General features: G+C 39.0%; 3 protein-coding genes across 3 annotated transcripts in view; all 3 read left to right on the forward strand.

Moving 5' to 3' along the window:
* Positions 1-351: 351 nt before the first annotated feature.
* On the forward strand, positions 352-2,086 carry LOC144629809 (putative FAD-linked oxidoreductase YvdP). The gene is given in 2 exon segments (XM_078488019.1): positions 352-1,039; positions 1,041-2,086. Coding segments are annotated over 2 exon segments (1,467 nt in total). The 5' UTR covers positions 352-526; the 3' UTR covers positions 1,995-2,086.
* Positions 2,087-4,712: 2,626 nt separating this feature from the next.
* Positions 4,713-17,526, forward strand: LOC144630590 (microspherule protein 1-like). The gene is made up of 13 exons (XM_078488963.1): positions 4,713-4,805; positions 8,234-8,456; positions 8,911-8,952; positions 9,227-9,301; positions 10,169-10,278; positions 11,042-11,150; positions 11,410-11,548; positions 12,159-12,225; positions 12,548-12,675; positions 13,262-13,359; positions 14,162-14,248; positions 16,189-16,317; positions 16,893-17,526. Exons 2-13 carry the CDS (start codon positions 8,244-8,246, stop codon positions 16,992-16,994), a joined length of 1,299 nt encoding a protein of 432 aa, XP_078345089.1. The 5' UTR covers positions 4,713-4,805; positions 8,234-8,243; the 3' UTR covers positions 16,995-17,526.
* Positions 17,527-18,244: 718 nt separating this feature from the next.
* Positions 18,245-20,234, forward strand: part of LOC144630557 (spectrin beta chain, non-erythrocytic 2-like) — a 92,379-nt gene continuing 90,389 nt past the window's right edge. The window contains exon 1 of the mRNA XM_078488918.1: positions 18,245-18,868. Within this exon, the coding sequence (XP_078345044.1) occupies positions 18,746-18,868 (123 nt within the window). The 5' untranslated portion in view covers positions 18,245-18,745. The remainder of the gene's footprint in view (positions 18,869-20,234) is intronic.

The raw sequence follows: 20,234 nt of genomic DNA on the forward strand, positions 1-20,234 counted from the left end.
TGTTCGAAGGCCATACGAACGTTTCCGAACATTTTTTTAACTTTTCCAAAGTTTAACAAAGTTTGCCGAAGGTTTCCGAGGAAAAGACAGCATTGAAACATTACAAACTCGTCAGCAAAGGCATGACGTCATCGACTTCTCACGGTTTTTCTCAGTGAATGAAATCCTTGTAATTCAACAAATGTTGGCCGTTGGAATGAAATTGCATAAAAAAATGCTTAGAAATCTTACCTTAAAATAGAAATTAGCACACATTAATAAAAAGCAACTTTCTGGATTTTTTGGAGTATTTTTTCGAGCAACTTTTTGAACAATTTGTGGACATCCGTACTTTTAGAAGTGGTTTTCCTGGGGAGCTTTTTAAAAAGGGCTATGGGAAAGAGACTGGGTACGGACCGGTACACCTGAGTGACCATACACAAAGTATTTATGCTGTTGTCAACACGGAAGTTCAGCAGTGAAAGATTCTGGTGAAAGTGAAAGTACATGTTCCTGTACACAAGAAATAGCGACGAAGTTTAAAGGCATGTATTTGTCAAAAGGTTCTCGTCTTATACGCAATGGATTGCACCAGAAAAGATTTCTCAAGAACGCAGCAATGATCAGAATGATTCATGGAGGGAGCCCTGCACGCGAAGCACTTGAGCAACTGCAAGATATCGCAGTCACTCCCGAGCAACCTGATCTTTACAAAGAAGCGACAAAGATTTACAACCCTGCTTACAGTTACGAAAATCCCGCCTTTGTTGCCCTGCCTAAGAACGCTGAAGACATCAAGCGTTGTTTGCAAATCGCCAACAAGACTAGCACTCCAGTAGCTATAAAATCCGGGGGGCACTGCTTCGCTGGTTACTCCACCACTGACAGTAAGGGATTTGTCATCTCTCTTAAGAATATGAATCAAGTTCAGCTTAAGGGGAACATGGTGACTGTGCAGGCTGGAGCATGTTGGGGAGATGTGTATTCTGCGCTAGATGATACTAGCTATGTTGCTGTGGGAGGGTGCGTTCCTGCCGTGGGCATTGGAGGGTACATACTCGGGGGGTGGGTACAGTATGTTGTCACGTGCATATGGTGGGTTGGCGTGTGACAAAGCCATGTCATTCTCCATGGTTACGGCTGATGGAAATGAACTTGTGAAAGCATCGGCAGATGAAAATCAGGATCTCTTCTGGTCTTTGAAGGGAGGTGGTGGTGGCAATTTTGGAGTCTTAGTTGATGTCACTCTAGAAGTGGGTCCACGACCAAATCAGTTCATTTGGAGTCGACTCATATATGACACCACTGATGAAAGTGAACAAGGGCTCAATGCAGTTGGCAAGAATTTAAACAACTTTCCTAAAGAGCTCAACCTCGACATGGCTCTGCATGGTTACTTCGGCAAGAAAACCTTGACCCTTGATGCTGTATACTCCGACATTCATGAAGACAAGGTGCAAGAAAGCCTTAAGATGCTTCACCCAACAACAGAAACACCACCTCAGATGTTTACCTCTTATCTGCAGTTTACAACTGAATACAGCAAACGCCATGGCTTCGTCCACCAGGAGGTAGAACCCATTTATGTTAAAGGGGTGATGATCAACTCCTTGCCTTCATCCTTGGCCAAATATTTTGCTCATATTGATATCCCGTCAGAATGCCTTCTGGAGTTTGTTCACATGGGTGGCGACATTGCAGAGCATTCTGCAACATCCACAGCTTTTCCATTCCGTTCTGCGCAGTACAGCTTTTACACCTATGGTAGGTTTCATGACCCTGATCAGCAAGAAGAGGTAACAAAATTTGCCACGTCCACATACAATGCTGTAAGAGAATCCGGATGTTCTCTTGGAAGCTATGTGAACTATATGGATCGTGATCTTAAGAAGTGGGGTGAGAATTTCTATGGTGTAAATTACCCACGCCTTTGTGAAATAAAGAAAAAATGGAATCCCCTTGGGCGTGGCTCCTTGCATTTTCAGCAAGAAATTGGTTCCTCTTGGGAGCCTTGACATTTTCCTTTCCTGGTAAATAATATTCTTAGTTGCCTTTGCAAAATAATTTAAAGAGAGTAGAATAACTGGAAGAGAACTGCTGTCAAATTTGCAATTAAATTATGTCACATTTGCCGTAGACCAATTCAATTCAATGCAGGAATAAACACTACAGTGGACTTGTTAGTCAAAACATGTATTGTAAGTAAACTGAGGGGGAAAGCAATGGTTTAAGGGGAGAATAGCCAAAAATTAAAGGGAGGAGGGGAACTATTGGACAAAATTGGCCATCCCTGAGGGTGATGGGGGGGGGGGGGTACAGATCACAGTTCACAGAAAATAAAACGGCCCTTTCACAATTCACAAAAAGTACAATATTTCAGCTTCACGGAAATATAACAATGCGTTTTGGAAAATCACAGTTCATGACTCATGAATATGGAAATCATGATTCACGAGGAAAAAAAGCTATTACACATTAGAACATTAGAATACCATTTACCACCCTCATCTCTCAGATTAAGTTCTTTTTCAGGGTGGCATCTATGAAATAGAAACTTTTTGCCTAACAGTTTTTAATTTAATAATTCTATATTACTTTATGCTATTTGCAACAACAATATTACTGTATGGAAGAAATGCTGGTGTATGCTGTTTAGAAAGATAAACTTTGTGGCTGAAGGGTTGTCCTAAAACCCGGAATGCCGGAAAACCAGAATGCCGGAATGCCGGAAATCCGGATAAGAAAGCCCGGAATCCTAAAACCCGGAATGACCTTTTTGTGTACGCCTTTTTTCAATAAAATACGTGGAAATATGTTGTTGTTTTTTTTTTGGGGGGGGGGGGGGATTTGGAAGTTTGTTACGAGTTTAATTTCCAATTACGTTGCGAGTTAGCGAATCAAATTGTCAATTTCGATCGCAAAGTTCCAAACTTCGGCCCGACCAAACTTCGCAATTTAGCTAGTTGAGGAGAAACAAAACATGTTGTTTCAAAGTCATGGCGATATCTGAACTCAATGATTTTAAAGGAAACAAGTTACGGCGGGAATATTCCAGCGATTATTGCGGCTCAAGTTGCACAATATTTGTTTGACGAACAAGCAGGACGGCAATAACAACCTTCTAATCAATGTTCTGACTGATGGTGAGTAGAAGCATTACATTCATATACCGTCTATTGCACTTAGAATGAAAACATCCTTTCGTAAATGGGTATCAAACGCTGTCGATATATATTCGTCACTTGATGATGGAAGCGATAATTCAGTTGAAGTGTCAGACAACGTTTCGCACCAGCGATCACGCAAGTAATTTGACAATAAATGAATTTTAATGCAGTCAGAAATTTGGTCAAATTTTCCTTTTTGTAAAAAAAAAAATATATTTTTTATGCTTTGTGCGAGGTATAATCCTAATTTTCAAGTCTTTTGCGTTTGTAAGCCGGATGAAACTGGATACATGGTTTACCCATCAGGATCTTTACATAAAGTTGATTTTAATCGAAGCCGAAGCGAGGCGACAGGGAAGACTTATTTGTCACGCCAACATGTATATGGCTCGCTAAACATTAATTTAAAGTTTGTGAGCCTTTTATATTTTTTTATGGCTTTTTCCGAACGATTAAGCGTAGCAAAGCCCTTGTTGATAACATAAACTACAGAAGGTTTTAATCTGCACAAGTTAACACAATGTAAGGTTTTTATTGACATCGACTATTTGGTCAAACAAATGTTTTGCAACTTGAGCCGCAATAATCGCTGGAATATTCCCGCCGTAACTTGTTTCCTTTAAAATCATTGAGTTCAGATATCGCCATGACTTTGAAACAACATGTTTTGTTTCTCCTCAACTAGCTAAATTGCGAAGTTCAGTCGGGCCGAAGTTTGGAACTTTGTATCGAAATTGACAATTTGATTCGCTAACTCGCAACGTAATTGGAAACTCGCAACAAACTTCCAAATCCCCCCCCCCCCCCCAAAAAAAAACACACATATTTCCACGTATTTTATTGAAAAAAAGGCGTACACAAAAAGGTCATTCCGGGTTTTAGGATTCCGGGCTTTCTTATCCGGATTTCCGGCATTCCGGCATTCCGGGTTTCCGGCATTCCGGGTTTTAGGACAACCCGTGGCTGAACAATACCTTAATCCCAGCAATGTTACATTTTTGACAAAGTTATATGTAAATGTAGTGGCAAAGTTAATAATGTATTTTCTAATAGCAGTTTTTGCGGAAAAGTATTGTACCCTCTTGAAGAGTTGTAATTTTGTACGTATTTTGTAAGATTTACATGTAGTAGAATATAATTTTTTGCATTCCAGTGAACTCACAAGGGTAATTCAGTAATTGGTATTTTATAAGAGCCTGCTCTCTAAACTCAAAGAAAAATTATGTATTATTTAACATAACTTAAAGGGCTTAGTCTGTTTAAATGAATAAAAAAATTATGCATTTTTAAAATTGAGAACTGGAAGTTGTTTTTCATCAGGACCATCAGTGTGAACATCTTGGGTGAGATATTTAGCTGTGAAAAGGCCGCAGCTCTTACCTTATCGTTTTTTTTCCTCGCCTACCTTTTGTCTATTTTTCCCCTGAAACAGAGTAAATTTTTCTGAACATTTATATTTTGGTTCACCACCATTTCACCTCTGACTTTTCTTCTCCACTTTTCCTTTGAGAATTGTCCCGTAAGAGCACTGGGGACTAACATGAACGTCCCATGAATCTGTGCGGGCTTAGTTTCAATATGGCGTCTCTTGGTGAATGAATTGTCCGTGGTTTTCATCGTTCTTTTAATCATTTCGGAGTGAGCAGAGCGACAACACAGGTAAAATACATCTTTGATATTACGTTGTAGAGTTTATCTCTTTCCTCGAGGATTCAGTTTTAAATTTTGTACAAAATATCGATATATTTGCATCACATAACTCAATCATTGACTCGCAAATTATACAATCTCAAGCACAGTTTATCTTTTGACAGTGTCATGTGCAGTGACAGTGTGGGTAGTTTTTCTTGCCAACGATCCTGATCGTTAAATTAACTTTCAATTCATGCACTTGCTGTGAATCTTTAGTAGGTAGCTTAAGGTATAGCTGACGTTCACGATCAGAAGTTCTATATGTTTATAAACTTCAATTTCATTTGTCACGGCCTGGCGAATGATAAGCTTACTGTTCTGGCTAGTCTATTTGCATTTTAAGGTTTAAAAATCTTAAGAAATAGAGTTGCTGAATAGCTTCTAGACTTTACTGATCGAACTGTTCGGTAATCAAACTCAATTGAACGTAATCGAACATTTGGGCTCGATAAGTTCGATAATCCCGGCGTATCACATCGAATGTTCGGTTTTCGAACTCAATCGAACGCAATTGAACTTAATCGAACGATTAAATTCGATTTTGTTCGGTCATCGAACGAAATCAAACTCACAAAAAATAAAAGCAAATCGAACCAAATCGAACGTTCGATAAAGTCCGATGACATTCGATTTAGTTCGGTCGCCGAACGATACCTAAGTGAGCGGCTTACGTCATATCTGACGATATCATCTGAATCGAGCGAATGTTCGGTTTTCCATCATTGTTATCACGGGGATAAATGCCCGGGTAAATGCGTCAATCGATCCAGCCATCTAAAGTTATGCTTCCTTTATTTCAATACTTATTTTTAGACCCGACATTCACAGTGTACTGATGTCAACATTTTCCGGGCATTTGGTACCCGGGTTTTTACCACGGGAATGAATTTCATGAGTTTTGTAAATTAACAAATGCAACTTGAATCAAATTTTCCAGAATTTTGCCATTTCCAACGGTACGCTTCTAGATACATTTCTGAATAGTAGCATGTATTCCTTCTAATTTTAGAGCACAAGTACGTTTTCCGAACTAAATCGAACGCTTCATTTCGATTTTGTTCGATTTGGTTCGGAAATCGAACTCACAAAAAAATTGCTGTCCGATTTCGTTCGATGACCGAACAAAATCGAATTTAATCGTTCGATTAGATTCAATTGATTTTGATTGAGTTCGATGAAAAATTTGTTCGATTTTGTTCGGTGTGATACGCCGGGGATAATCAAACACAATCGAACCCAAAAATTTGCGTGAGAGAGTTCGATTGCGTTCGATTTCCGAATTAATCGAACCCAATCAACCACAATCAAAAAATCTAAAATTCACCCTAAATACTGCCACATATTTGAACAGTCTTATATTTGAACAGTCTTAGTAGCAGCTACGAATATTTTTGAATCACCATCCAGTCTCAAATTGAATGCACTCAAACCTAAACAAACTCAATCATACTCATCGAGCTCAGTCAAGCCCATTCTAACTTTCAATTAGGTTCGATTGTGTTTGATTACTAAACTCAATTGAACCCAATCCCAATTAAGTTCGATTGAGTTTGATTAATCAAACATTCGATTTGGTTCGAATAGTAACGTCAGGTACATTTAGATTGATTGTGAGGTGAGGGAAATGTATCGGCAGCAAGAATGTTTATATTTTTTTGTTTTTTGATCTGGTTAACCCATTGGCGCCTGTGCCGCCCTTAACCGCCCGTGCAAAAACCACCCCTAAAATGCCTGTGCCGCCCGTAACCGCCCGTAAAATCCGCATCGTGACAAATGCCCTTTCCCTCCCTCCCTGGAGACTTTTTGGTTCTCCTATTGTTCTACAGATAATAAGGGAAAATAAACCAATCAGAATCTGCTTTCTGCGCATATTTTTAGGGAACTCTTCGGGTCCTAGAAAGAAGGTTTTTTGTCTTATTCCGTGCGTTGAAAATGTACAAGAAAATCATGGCGCCGGGCGGCACGTATTTACAAACTTCCAAGGCCTTGTTTTTGATTCTGAACACAAAAAATACCATCTTTGAGACTTAAAAAGGAAAGAAGAAACACTATAGAATATTTAAGTGGCCCTAAAACGGAAAACCATGGAGTACAGAGTGCTAAAACCTTGTTGAAGAAGGATTCATCTTTCCTTTCACGGCCGTGAAGACAAGCCGTAATGGCGCTTACAAGTGCGTTTTGAATTCAAATCACGGGCTTGAACACGGCCTAAATGCAGCTTCTCAAGACTTCTGAAAACGAAATGGTAATGTACTGTTATTGCTTCGAATTTGAATGTAATTTTTTGAAGGTTCGGTAGATCCATTAAGTGTACAATTGACTCCAAAAGCCGTCTGCTAAAATTAAAACTTCGCGTTCGACATGAACATGTGGATAATTAATTCTGCCGTGCAGTACAACACGGCTCGAAACATTTTGATATTTTGACGCTTGTGAACAAATTTCTTGGCTTCATCCTAACTGAAAACAAATTCTAAACAAAGTTTCTTTCAAGTTTTTCTCATTTATCAATTTTGAGTGCGGAATTTTAGGCTTTTGAAGGCGAACAGATTTGTTGCGCACGTGTTGTTATCTGACACCTATTTTTTGGGAGACTTGCTTCTTCATTGTTTAGCTCCGCTTTGTTTTAAATTATGTCTATCGCTTTAGAAAATTACAACAGTGCTTCAGAATATACAAAGGAGTATGTTTATTAACATTAAAATTAAAGGAACGCGTAGAAAGCGGTGTTACTGTTAAGTTAGTGGTCGGAATTCAGTAATTTTGTAAGCGTTGTTGATGCTTTTTCATGCCGCCGTGATTTGAAGATAATTTTATCATCTCGAATTACCGCTTTTCTGCACCGAGAAACAAGCTCAGTGTTATTGAATTAATGACAGTGTCAGTTGAACAGATTGAAAACCTATCTTTTACCCAACTATTTTACGATTTTTCTAAAGAATTTGTACAAAGTCTACGTGTGTTTGCGAGCTCCAAAATTACGCGCGGAGGTGAATAAAATTTTATCGCTGTCTTGGAATTTCGTTTGGGATCAATTTATCAATGCTGGGAATCTCTTTTAGTCATAAATTGGTTTATCAACATGGCTAGTTTGAATAAAAGTTTACTTCAGAAACTAATGGTTTGTCTGAATTTACTGCGCATATGGTTTATTTTTTCCACTCGTGCGTTTGCGTTCAATGCCGTAAAATAGCCAGGTATTTAGGGGTGGGTGCGTGCGTAGAACCTTCAGGCGTCAATGGGTTAATCAAATTAATTAAACCACAAGCAAATTATTTGATTATGTTTGATTGAAATTTACTTTCAATTGTCAATGATTTAATTGTGTGATTGAGATGATCATATTGTATTACAAAGACTGTTAATATGTAAATATGTTTGATTGTTTTTTTTAGAAAAGAAATCATGTCATCTTTGCCTCCCACTACTTTACCAAACCCCCCAGCACCCATCTCTCGGCCAGCAGGACGGGCGGGGCGTAGTACTCCACGGCGTAGCTCTTCACGTTCCATCAAGAGAAAGAAGTTTGATGATGAACTTGTCGAGAGCAGTCTTAAAAAGGCATCTAAACAGAGAGGTGATGTCACTGGACTAGAAAAAGAGATTAAAAGAACTTTGGTAAGCTGATTATAGAAAAATATTATTAATGATTTATTTTTACCTCGGTAGCATGAAGTACCATATTCATTATCATCAGTTACCTCAATAAAAGATTTAAAATGGTTTTAAAATCTGCAGTTGCCATGTTTAAGTTTATGTAGCTACTCTTAGCTTATTGTGAGGTAGATTGTGTAGTTCCATAAAATATCCATACCATCCATGGAAGGGGTTTTGATAAGAACCTCCCACCCCTCTGGAAATTCCAATTACAGTTCATACATTTCTTTAAATTTGTTGGTCTTCGAGAACCCCCCACCCCCCAGAAATTTTCAATCCCTTCTGTGGGAAGAATGGACATTTTCTGGAACTACACATTTTCAGTATAAATTATTACCTATTTTAGTTTTTAAACTGTACAGAATCAGTATGTCTATTAATGTAAAAAAATATATCTTTTATATGAATTCCGCAGCCCACTGGTAAAGGTTCTTCCAGAAAACAGCGGAAAAGTAAGGTTAGTATTACTGGTGTTACTCTGTGGGATTTACATCTAGTTTAATTTCTCTTTACTGTGAATTGTTGGTACATCAGTGTGTTACTTGTACCATATAATACATGTAGTAGTTAATAATAATAGTTTCTCCTTGCCACCCTGAACAAGGCAGTATTGCCGAAACGTCAGAGCAGTTTTATACCGCCATTTAGCATCATTTTGGAACATTAAAAACTATTTGTTACTTGTACAATACATTACTCAATACATTATTTTGTGAATACACTTGTCATAGAATCCTCAAGTGAATAAAGACTTTGGACGTTGGAGACCATCTGATGATCTAGCACTCATTGCAGCAGTTCAGCAGGTAAAACTGGTAGGCTTTGTAAGGAAAGTCAACATTTGATTCTAGAGGCCCATCAGGCCAGAGCTTATCCTGGTTTCACTAGCATTAAGTAGGAGTATTTCTACTCTCCCCTGGATGGGATGCTATTCCATCGTAGTGTTACCCCCCAGCATTAATTGGCCAGTTTCCATTTATACATTTTTCTTGTACACCTGAGTGGAGAGAGGCACTATGAGAGTGAAGTGTCTTGCTCAAGAACACAACACATTGACCCTGGCCAGGGCTCAAATCTGGACCACTAGATCCAAAGTGCAGTGCACTAGAGCGGTTTTCAATTGAGTGTCGTAAAACGAAAACCAAAGTAATTACTCTGGCCAATCAAAACAGACACAGACAATCCAGTGAACCAATCAAAACTCGAAGTAAATACATGTAGCCCACGCAAAGCGCGGGAAAACGCATGTGAACGAGTCACGATTGGTTTTGGTTTCACTCCTGATTGGTTAAGAAAGTGACGCGAGATTTTTAAACCAATCACTAAGCGAAGTAATGCAAAACCAAAGCAAATACGAATTACTTTCGACACTCAAGTGAAAACTGCTCTAACCTTTAGGCCACCAAATCTCCTATGATTGTAACCCTGCGATAGACTAGCATCCTATCGGGGGGGGGGGGGGTAATGAATACTTCTAGTCACTTTGTACTACTGAAACCACCTGATGGGCCACTAGGCTTGAACGCAGGCTCCCTGTACTAACAATTGACCAACAAAACCTTCAAAGGAGTTACTCCTAGATGAAGATTCTCTATTTTCTCTAATTTTATAGACAGTGGAAACTTGACTAAAGTTGTACTACTTCTTTGTTAATGACCATTCCTTTCTTTTAGACAAATGATTTGACTGCTGTTTACCTTGGAGTAAAGTTCTCCTGTCGATTTACTCAGAAAGAGATTCAAGAGCGGTGGTATCAACTTCTCTATGACCCAGTGGTGTCAAGGTTTTTAAAACTTTATGTTGCATTATTCTGTAGTGATTGAACTTTATAACAATTAAACTTGTACACGTGGAGGTAGTTTAATCAAGTAAATGCATATACGTGTAATCCCTGTAAAATAAATTGACCAGGACCACCACTGTATAGAATGTTTCAAGGCATTTCAAGGTCTGTAGTATATTTTTATCAGGTTATTCATTGCTGCTTGCAGATGTTTTTTTCTGATTTTGACCACCTCAGAAGTTGTACAAATTTTTCCTTTCATAAACAGTGCTTAAAGGGAAATGGTAGGTTCTGTTTTGAAAAAATCTCACAAAAATTAAAATAATTTTTTTTTTTTTTTTTTTTTTTAATTTTTTAAAATTTTTAAAAATGGGGGGGGGAGGATCACATACAGTCAAAGTGACTGAAGCTTTCCAGAACGCAACATGTTCTATTTATTGGTAGTTACATGTAGCTGTAGATAGGTGCAGTCAGGTTTGGGTCAGATTATCAGTTTGTAGTCACTTTGACTGGAATATAAACTGAAAATCTTTGTGTTTTTCATAAACACAGTTCATCCCAAGTTGCAAGTAATTTTTTTTTAGCATTTAAATTAACTGTACATTTACAGTCAACTCTCGTTATAGCGGCACGCTCGGGGGTTTTTGTGTTTTATGGGTCTTATGGGGGGTTTTAATTTTTTTTGGGTGGTTTTTATAGGGGTGGGAAAGGGGGGGGGGGAAGGGGGGAGGGTTGATAGTTCATCTTTATGTTCCAATTTAAGGTTGGCCACCACTGCTGTAAAACAGCTCCCTCCAGATGTTATAGCTGCTGCACAGAACAATGCGCTGTGGAGCAAAGATGAAGAGCACATCTTAGCAAATGTTCCTGCGGTATGTCAATGATGAACCGCACAATTTTAGAAAGAACATTGATGAGAAAGAACTTTGCATATATGTAATTGTTTTGTTGCTAGTTACAGTGTAAATAACTATTAGAAAAAGCTACTTATTAAAAGTCACCCAAAAGTGCTTTTTTTTCCGTTAGTGAGAAGCAAATTTCTTTTCAACAACAACTTTTTTATTAGTCTGTGAAAATATTACATTGTAGATGTTCCTGAAGTAATATTTCCTAAATTTTATTTTTATTTAGAATAGCCCAGCTTCTTTGGAATTATTCCAAGATTTGTTGGATAAAAACCCTTCAGTTTTTCATCAGTGTCGGTCATCCAAGGCCCTAAGGAATCACTGGCTCCTGATGCGACAATACCAGCTTCTATCCGATCAAACAGGTAACGAAGTCAATCAATCAATGAATCATTCACATGTTTTTCATCCATTTAATTGTCAGTCAGTCAGTTACATAAAGTTAGTCAGAAAGTTAGTCAGACATACACTGTACAGACAGAGAGACATTTAGTCAGTCAGTCAGACAGTAAGACTTAAACAAACAGACAGACAGACAGACAGACAGACAGACAGAGCAGACAGATACAGGTGTAGTCAGACAAAACAGACAGACAGGCAGACATTGAGTCGGGCTGTCAGACAGATGGTTAAGAAAGCAAACAAGAAAACAACAGTAAAATAATAATAATAATAATAAAGTTTTTTGTGCGCATTTAATAAACTCAATGCGCTTACAATTCTATATCAGCTAAAACTAATAAAATTCTAAGGTTAACTAATAAAATTCTAAGGTAAGCTAAAACTAAAATGAAGACAAAATCCTGTTTCTGTGAGATACTTGTCTATTGCCTGGCAATCAAGAAGTTAATTACAAAATTTATACGTCGCTTGTCAATTGTTAAATTTGTTTGTGGTGTATAAGGCACTACATTAGCCAGGTGGTGTGCAAGAGTTTAAAAACCCACAGCAATGTTTATTAAACTTTTTTTCTAGTTTCCACAGCAGAGCATGCAGTGAGTTTTTCTGATGCTGAGGAACAAATCAATGATGCTGAGCTTTTGTAAGTACAAACACAGTGACACTTTTAACCAGTAACAGAGCTCAGTACATGGCAGGGGGGGGGGGGGGGGATACAGGGACCTTCAGATTGAATTACGAGAACAAATATGATATCCGTCTTTTGTTTTTTTTTTTTTTTTTTTTTTTTTCTTCCCTTTACCTGGGCCCCCCCCCCCCCCCGTACAAATGCTCATGTGTTAGGCCAATCTCATTTACAAGAATTTTGCTTCTACTGGCAGCAAAGCTTCTTAGTTGTACTCCAACTATGCTCAGTTATTATTAATACTCATGATACTTTTTGGAATATTTTTTGTTATTTGCAGAGAAGCCAAAGATGATAACTTAGAACAAGAGCTTTCTTTAGCCGACAGACGGAACAAGCGAGAAATTCGTTTGTTGGAAGGAGAGATTCCCCTTTGGCAAGTTATCGTGGAGAAACTCAATGCAGCCAGTAAGATTTTGTACATTGTATAAGCACCATTTCTTCAGCTTCTATAATTATAGGTGTACAGTATATGCTGTTCATTTGGCCCGACAGTGTATCCAGTTAGTAACTGGTGGGTGGAGTACAATTCAGCGAGCATTAAATCGGACTAAAAATGGAAAGTACCATTACTTCTTAAATTGCACAACACGAAGTCCAATACGTTCTCGGATTCAATGGGACCTACACGTGGCTTGCAACGGAGGGTAATGAGTGGAATCTTTTCAATTTCAAATGACACACACAGCTGTTGTTATTGACAGTCCTACAATAGCCACCATTGGAAGCTAGTTCCAGTCCCATTCTGAAAATTCGAAAGTGGCCTATTGCTATTATAGTAGTTCTCGTTTTAAGTGCATGCACATGGACGTGAAATGACGCGTGAGTAGCACACGTGACCAGTTAGCTGTAGCTCCAAATAAGTAGCAAAGAGACATACGAAGAACCAGTCAGAAACAACAGGATATATCTCTGATAGGCTAACAATATAATTACTTAAGAAGTAAACGACATGACTGTTAGCAGCTAACAACGTCACGTGATTTGTTCTCAGCCGGAACTACCACCGTCACTCCAGCCAGTGAATTTGATTCGCATACGCTCGCAGTGTTAAGAGGCCGATTGGTTAGGTACCTCATGCGCTCTAGAGAGGTAAGTCTTTTGTTACAAACTTGATAGAAATCCACGCCGTTTAGCGGTTAGGCGATAGAGTAATTGCTGGGCACTCATAAGCTCTTGGTAGTAGGGGTAGTGGGGATATTGAGTTTACTTCCCCTATTCCCCCTGCCAATCATGCCTTTGTTAAGTGGATCATTTTTTACGCACGCTTGTGGAAATCGTCTAAATAAAAGAAATGCCCCCCCCGTTATCTGCCAGCTTAATTTTCTACATTACTCCTCAATCCTACTAAATTGCCGGGAAATAAATTAAGCAGACATGTACAGAGCATGGTACGGTAAAGTTTAAGTCTGCGTCCAGCCCAACTAGGAGTATTCTACTACTCCCCCTTTGATGGGATGCTAGTCCTTCACAGGGTTACCCCCAGCAGTTAATTCATCAGTACCCATTTAAACACCTGAGTGAAGAGAGGCATTGTAAGAGGGAAGTGTTTTGCTCAAGAACACAACACAGTAACCCGGACCAGGGCTCGAACCCGGACAACAAGATTCGAGTCTAGCACGCTTACCACTAGGCCACCACGTCTGCCACAGAGCATGGTGGGTCGATCTAAAAAGTGAGGATTTTCCCACGCTTTTGAACATAACGGACATAAACATTTATGTCCATGTACTCATTCACACGATCAAGCTTACATCACGAATATGGATCAATCGCGTACACTGTACAACACTGATATACGTGCGATCCAGAATGCTACACTCTGCTGTCAAAGTATGGCGCTATGACAATAACTCGGTGTTGGTTTTGTTTTTTCTGTGTTTTTTCTTTTTAGATCACTGTTGGAAGATCGACAGCTGACAATCATGTTGATGTTGATCTGTCGTTGGAAGGGCCAGCATGGAAAATCTCCAGGCGGCAGGTAGACACTCTTTTCTGTATTTCTTTCTATTATATAAAGCGAGCATTTGTACTTAAGCGTTGCGTATGAATCAGTTCATTCCTTAGGTACCTTATTCTTACTAATTTTCGCGATTTCAAAATAATCGCGAAATTTAGTACGCGCGAAAAAAACAATGCGCGAAATTTAAACACGCGAAAATTAATACCATATTATATATTAAAATAATAAAAAAAATAAAAATTTTTTAATGTTTTTCCAAACACTTAAAAATGTTTGGAATTGCAACTATCTACCTTGAAAAATATCTTTTCGTCTTGTTTTTGACTAGCACCCTTCCTCTGATTACTGTTTCGAGCTTGTAAATTGGTTTAAAACCTCTTTAGTACAGTTACTAAACTTTCCGTTTGCAAGCTCCTTGTGGTTACATTGAGCAAGATCTTTGTGTATTTCCAATGACTGCTCCATAAAACACTGACGAAATCGCGAAATTTAATACACTTTTTCTATAATTTTTCTTGCAATCGCGAAAATTAATACTCGCGAAATTCGGCTCTCGAATTTTCGCGAAATTAAGTACGCGCGAAAATTAGTAAGAATAAGGTACGACGCCGATATGTATCGCCCCCCATTCCACATGTTGTGTCACGTTACGAAAAATTCCTTGTGTGAAAACAAGCCGGCGAGCGATTTACATGACGTCAAATTTTTCAACCAATCACAATAGAGGTCTTAAAAGTCCAGAACTAGAACTGCAGACGTAAAATGATTAGTCTTCGCGTTTTTACCACACCTTCGTTCTAACGAGGCCTTTGATTGGCCTTTGCGATAACATACGTTTTGACGTAAATCACTTATCAATTCATTCCTGGGTTGATGTTCATTGTTGTCATATACATGTTATCCAGGTAAATATCCTTATTTAGTGTATACTGAAACAGTAGATAGCGTTGTTGGCGCGTTCTGATTGGCTACTCAAAATCTGGATTTCCTTTGCTATTCACCTCCGAGCAACTCGCGTGCGAAAGCTGTAATCGTTGACAGGAATAAGTGAGTTAAAAGTCATCCGTTTTGGGTTATATTATCTCACTGTCTTTGTAGATGCTAAAAGTACTATTCACCTCAGTGTCGGCGACGCAAATTTCCCTTTCGTAAACGGTCGTTGCCATTTGAAACGGTCGATGCCATTTCTCAGAACGGTCGTTGCCATTTGAAACGGTCGATGCCATTTATACTTTGGACCAAATCGCATGAAAGGATCTTTCAAACTTCTTGAGAGTATCAGATGTTTGTTTAGAAATGTCAAGCGATTCCAAAAATTATTTTGGTTTTCTAGTTGACGAAATATCCGAGCTTCGGTATACCATAAGATCGCTATGTTCTCGACACTTGTAAAAAATTTGGCTCAGCCCGGAAGTAAGAAATATTGAAACAGAAAACTGCAGAAAACCTCACGCAAACGAATGAATGGATGAATATCTCCATTTACTTTAGTAACCTAATGAGAATATTCTATGCCTGTTTAGAAATGCCAAGCGATTCTTAAAATTATTTTTGTTTCGAAGTGGACGAATTCAGGGCGAATTCTTCGAGCTTGTGCATACCGGCATGCTTAATGTCGAGAACGTAGCGATTTAATAGTATGCACAAGCTCGAAAAATTCTAAAATTTTTTACAAGTGTCGAGAACATAGCGATCTTATGGTATACCGAAGCTCGGTTATTTCGTCAACTAGAAAACCAAAATAATTTTTGGAATCGCTTGACATTTCTAAACAAACATCTGATTCTCTCAAGCAGTTTGAAGGATCCTTTCATGCGATTTGGTCCAAAGTATAAATGGCATCGACCGTTTCAAATGGCAACGACCGTTTACGAAAGGGAAATTTGCGTCGGCGGCACCACTTGTTACCTCCACATCGGTGTATAGCTGTTAATTATTAATTTTCATTTCTTTCTCAGGCAGTTATCAAACTTCGTAGCGATGGTGAATACTGTGTTGTGAACGAGGGTCGCAGACCGCTGTACATAGATGGCAAGCCTGTTGTCATGGGAACTAAAGCGAGGCTCCATCACAACTCCACTTTTGAGGTAAAAACAAATACCTTCCGGCCGTCCGTCAATGTATATAACGGTAGAGTTGCAACTTCATCTTTCAAGACAAAGCAATAGTTGATTAATTGTCGAATGCGGTTTTGTGTTTAATTTGGTTTGCGTTTGTTCAGCGCTACATTTGGTAAGAAAAAAATCGTGTTTTTCGCCGCAAAATTTAACAACAATCAACGCAAACTGTAATTTTTTTTAACGCAAAATGAAATAACCCGAGGAGCAGGGATGGCGCAGTGGTGAGAGCGCTTGCCTCCCACCAATGTGACCCGGGTTTGATTTCCGTACCCGACGTCATATGTGGGTGTAGTTTGTGTTGGTTCTTGTCCTTGCTCTGAGGGGTTTCTCTGGGTTGTCCGGTTTTCTTCCCTCCGCAGGAATGAACACTTCTAAATTCCAACTCGATCGGGAAGAGTGGATGACGAACCACTGTGGAAATGCCACTGCATATTCCCATTTATTTTTTAGTATTTTATAATTCTTTAATTGCATATTTTTGTGATGTCATCAGGGGGAATTTTATGTACAAAAATGTTTTACTATTTACTCTCTTCTTATAGATTTGTGGTCTCCGCTTTGTGTTCCTGATAAACCAAGATCTTCCTGCAGCAACAAAGGAAATAAAACAACCAACTCCTGCACCGCACGGAAAAGTGGCTTAAACATCAGTGACTGAACGAAAAGCAGCGCTAATATGGAGCTGTATTGCGGAACATGGCGTGGCGTACACAAATGACTCTACTGGTTGACCGAACTCAGATAACAAGTGAAACATTTTATGACAATGCCAGTCGGGTGACGAAGAGTTTCCTATTGTTATCGACCAATGAGAAATTTGCACGAAAACTTACGAGCGTGCCGAAAGAACAGGGGATAGTTCGAGTGTTCTAAAGAAACTATTGTGCTTCGTCGGTGGAAAGTAAAGCACTTAAAAATAATTAACACCTAGTCGATAAACATCGCCATTTGTAGTTGCTTTTATCTTTTACAAAGTTCGTGGATTTTATTATATAGAAGCTTACTGATTGATTTATTCCAATCTGATCGAAGAGACCTGATCTTGGCATTTTGGAATTCCGAAGAAAAACGCAACCTTTTCAATGTCTCCCTTACCGTCATTGTTGCGACTATTTAAATGTAAATAACAGGATAAAAGCTATGTATATGCGGCAATAAATCGGTCTTGTTATTGTACATGTTTATGTGTTTTATATCAGTTTCAGATTTTTATCCAGAATGAGAAGAGGGTAACAGGTGACTCACTTAAAGCTGACCAATTTATTGACCTTTCCAATTGTCTACAAATTTTGGCAGGGCTTACTTTTCGCGATCTGGTTGATTTTCTTTAGAAATTAACATCGCAGTATTCCAACCTCCCGTGCTGCGAAATGGCCAGCACAGCCTTCCTGTAATAAAACTTTGTTAGGAGTGGTCAGTGGGTGGTCCCTCAAAAATGCGTGTGTCGCAGAATTTTAGCTCAATTTCAGGGGTCTTGCATTTTTCTTTGACGCCTTCTCAGAGTCTCGAATTCTTGTGCAAAGCTCAGAGAGTCTTGAGCTCACAAAAAAAGATATCAGTTTCGCAAAGTCGCGAAATCATTATTCGCAGGAGCTGCCATTCGACAACCCTTTTGTTCGGGTACTCCCCACCCCCACCCCTTCTCCACCCGGCCAGATAGAGAAGAGCTGTGTTGATGAGACTGAAATATTCCTAATATTCCCTATTAGCATGTATTAGATTTCTTCAACATATTCCCTTACGGATTTTTACGCCAGATTTCTCAGGCAGCGTTACCGAGAACGGAAGGCCAGTCGGTCTATCTTTGATCGCTCATGTGTCAATCATTCCATATAAGGTCGTGTGAGGTGGAACGCGGAGAAGGTTAGAAATTCGAACGGCGGATTTACCAAACATTCCAATACACTGTCGTGTCACGGTCTTGAAAGCGTTCCCGGTTTCCAAGCAGCTACAATCTGCAGGTTTAGCTCAGTCTATTATCAACAACATGAATTAATATCGTCTTCAGATCGTTTTAATTGGAAGACGCCGTTTGATTTACACTGGTGGTTTTGACACGGAGAGAGATTATTATAAACATCGCTCGTGATTTGCACGACGAAAGGTCAACACACAGATTTTGCCAATTAGCTACAGGCTTCCTCTGCAAGAGAAAGGCTGTTTATCTGGATGAGAAAGGAAAGAATATGTTTATGGAGGTTTTCTGACAAAGAATATTTGGATTCTTTGGTGCTAAAGGCGATATTAAATGATGGAGCGGAGATTGTTTTCATCAAAGCGAAACTGATTAACGAGGCGCGAGATACGAAACGTTTCGTTTTACAAACAAGGATTATCCGACCGAATACGAGTTTGAAGGTTTCCTTGGGATTCACGGCGTCTTCGACACAAAATAATGGCTTATGTACCTCCGCCAACACCTACGTTTGAAAAAGACAGAATAAGAGCGCTCAAAAATGAGCGTATAAACTCTCAAAAGAAAACTTTCACAAAGTGGGTCAATTCGTTCCTTGATAAGGTAAGTGTACAAGAGATTATCATTACCTGAAGTTTGCACTGTAATAAGCTCAGTTTAAGAGCAATTTTATAAGCATATCGTTCTAAAGGTACGTAGAGTAAAGTTCTGCAAACTTTGCGGGGTTTTACTCAAGTAAATTAATTGTATCACTCAAGGCAGCTTCATGTATTTTTAACTTGTTATGCAAAGAGGATTATTTTAGCATATAAGCCCTTCACACAAGAGCCAAGTCCTCTCAAGTGTTTAGAGGGGTTGTCTTGATTTGAGGGGACAAGTCCAAGAGACATACCCCCTCCACCTCAAAAATGTGTTTGGAAAGTCCCTGATTCTCAAATTATAAAACAATCCAATTTTAACACAATCAAGGTGTACTTCCCTGTAGCCAGCCCCCTCCTGTAAACATAACATTCCCAGCAAGAGCTTGTGTTTAAATGTGCTGACATGTGCAGGTACATGTACATGTTGTGGTTCAGTTTTATGCTTGGTACAATTTAGCATTTTTTCTTTGTTCTGGTGCAGGGCAATATGATTATGATAATGACAATAAAACAAAGGAAATACCAAATTGTAAAATTTAACCACAACGTACACCCACACACGAAAATGTAGCTGGGACATGTTGCAGCGACACCTTCCCTGAAAAGTATCATCATACAAAGGGACATGTCACAGCAACATATTGTCAACAACTGTGCAGGGCTGCAAATAATTGTTTCACTTGAAAGTACATACCGGTATGTCCTACTAAGACACCATCTTGTTCGGACAAAACAAAATTGTGACTGGACAGATTTTTATTCATTGTTGCCGTAAAATGATTTACGATCAAAAAATTGTCTGGACATTGTGTCCAACTACACTGGGGATTTCGTTGGACATTAGTAAATTCATGTCTGCCAATGTCCGATGACCAACTGTTATTTGCAGCTCTGCTGTGTCTCCACTAACCTCGTGGGGGTACTGTAAAATTCTGATTATTAGCTCCTCCACAGATAAGCCCCCCTGATTAATTAAAGGCCCATCTGCCTGGAAACAAAAACAAACATCCATTTATATCACCCCCAGATATAAGCCCCTTTGCTTTGCTGGATGACAGTACTGAATAGGGCTTAATGTTACTTTATTATGAGTTTTTAACTTAAAAATGTATTTCGATCAACACTGCCACCATGACTCGTTTTGAAATGTTTTTCTTTTTATTCCGTTTATAAGCCGTTCCCCGTTGATATAAGCCCCTCCATTTATTAGCCCGCCCAAAACCCCTTACGAAGTTGTATAAGCCTAGGGCTTATAAACGGAATTTTGCAGTATTCAGAAAATTTTTCTATGGCAAGGCTCTTCCCCAAAACCCAAACCCTTACCCTTT

Source organism: Oculina patagonica, chromosome 11 (genome assembly GCF_052425735.1).
Source record: "Oculina patagonica isolate OP01 chromosome 11, crgOcupat, whole genome shotgun sequence".
In the NCBI taxonomy this organism is placed as follows: domain Eukaryota; kingdom Metazoa; phylum Cnidaria; class Anthozoa; order Scleractinia; family Oculinidae; genus Oculina; species Oculina patagonica.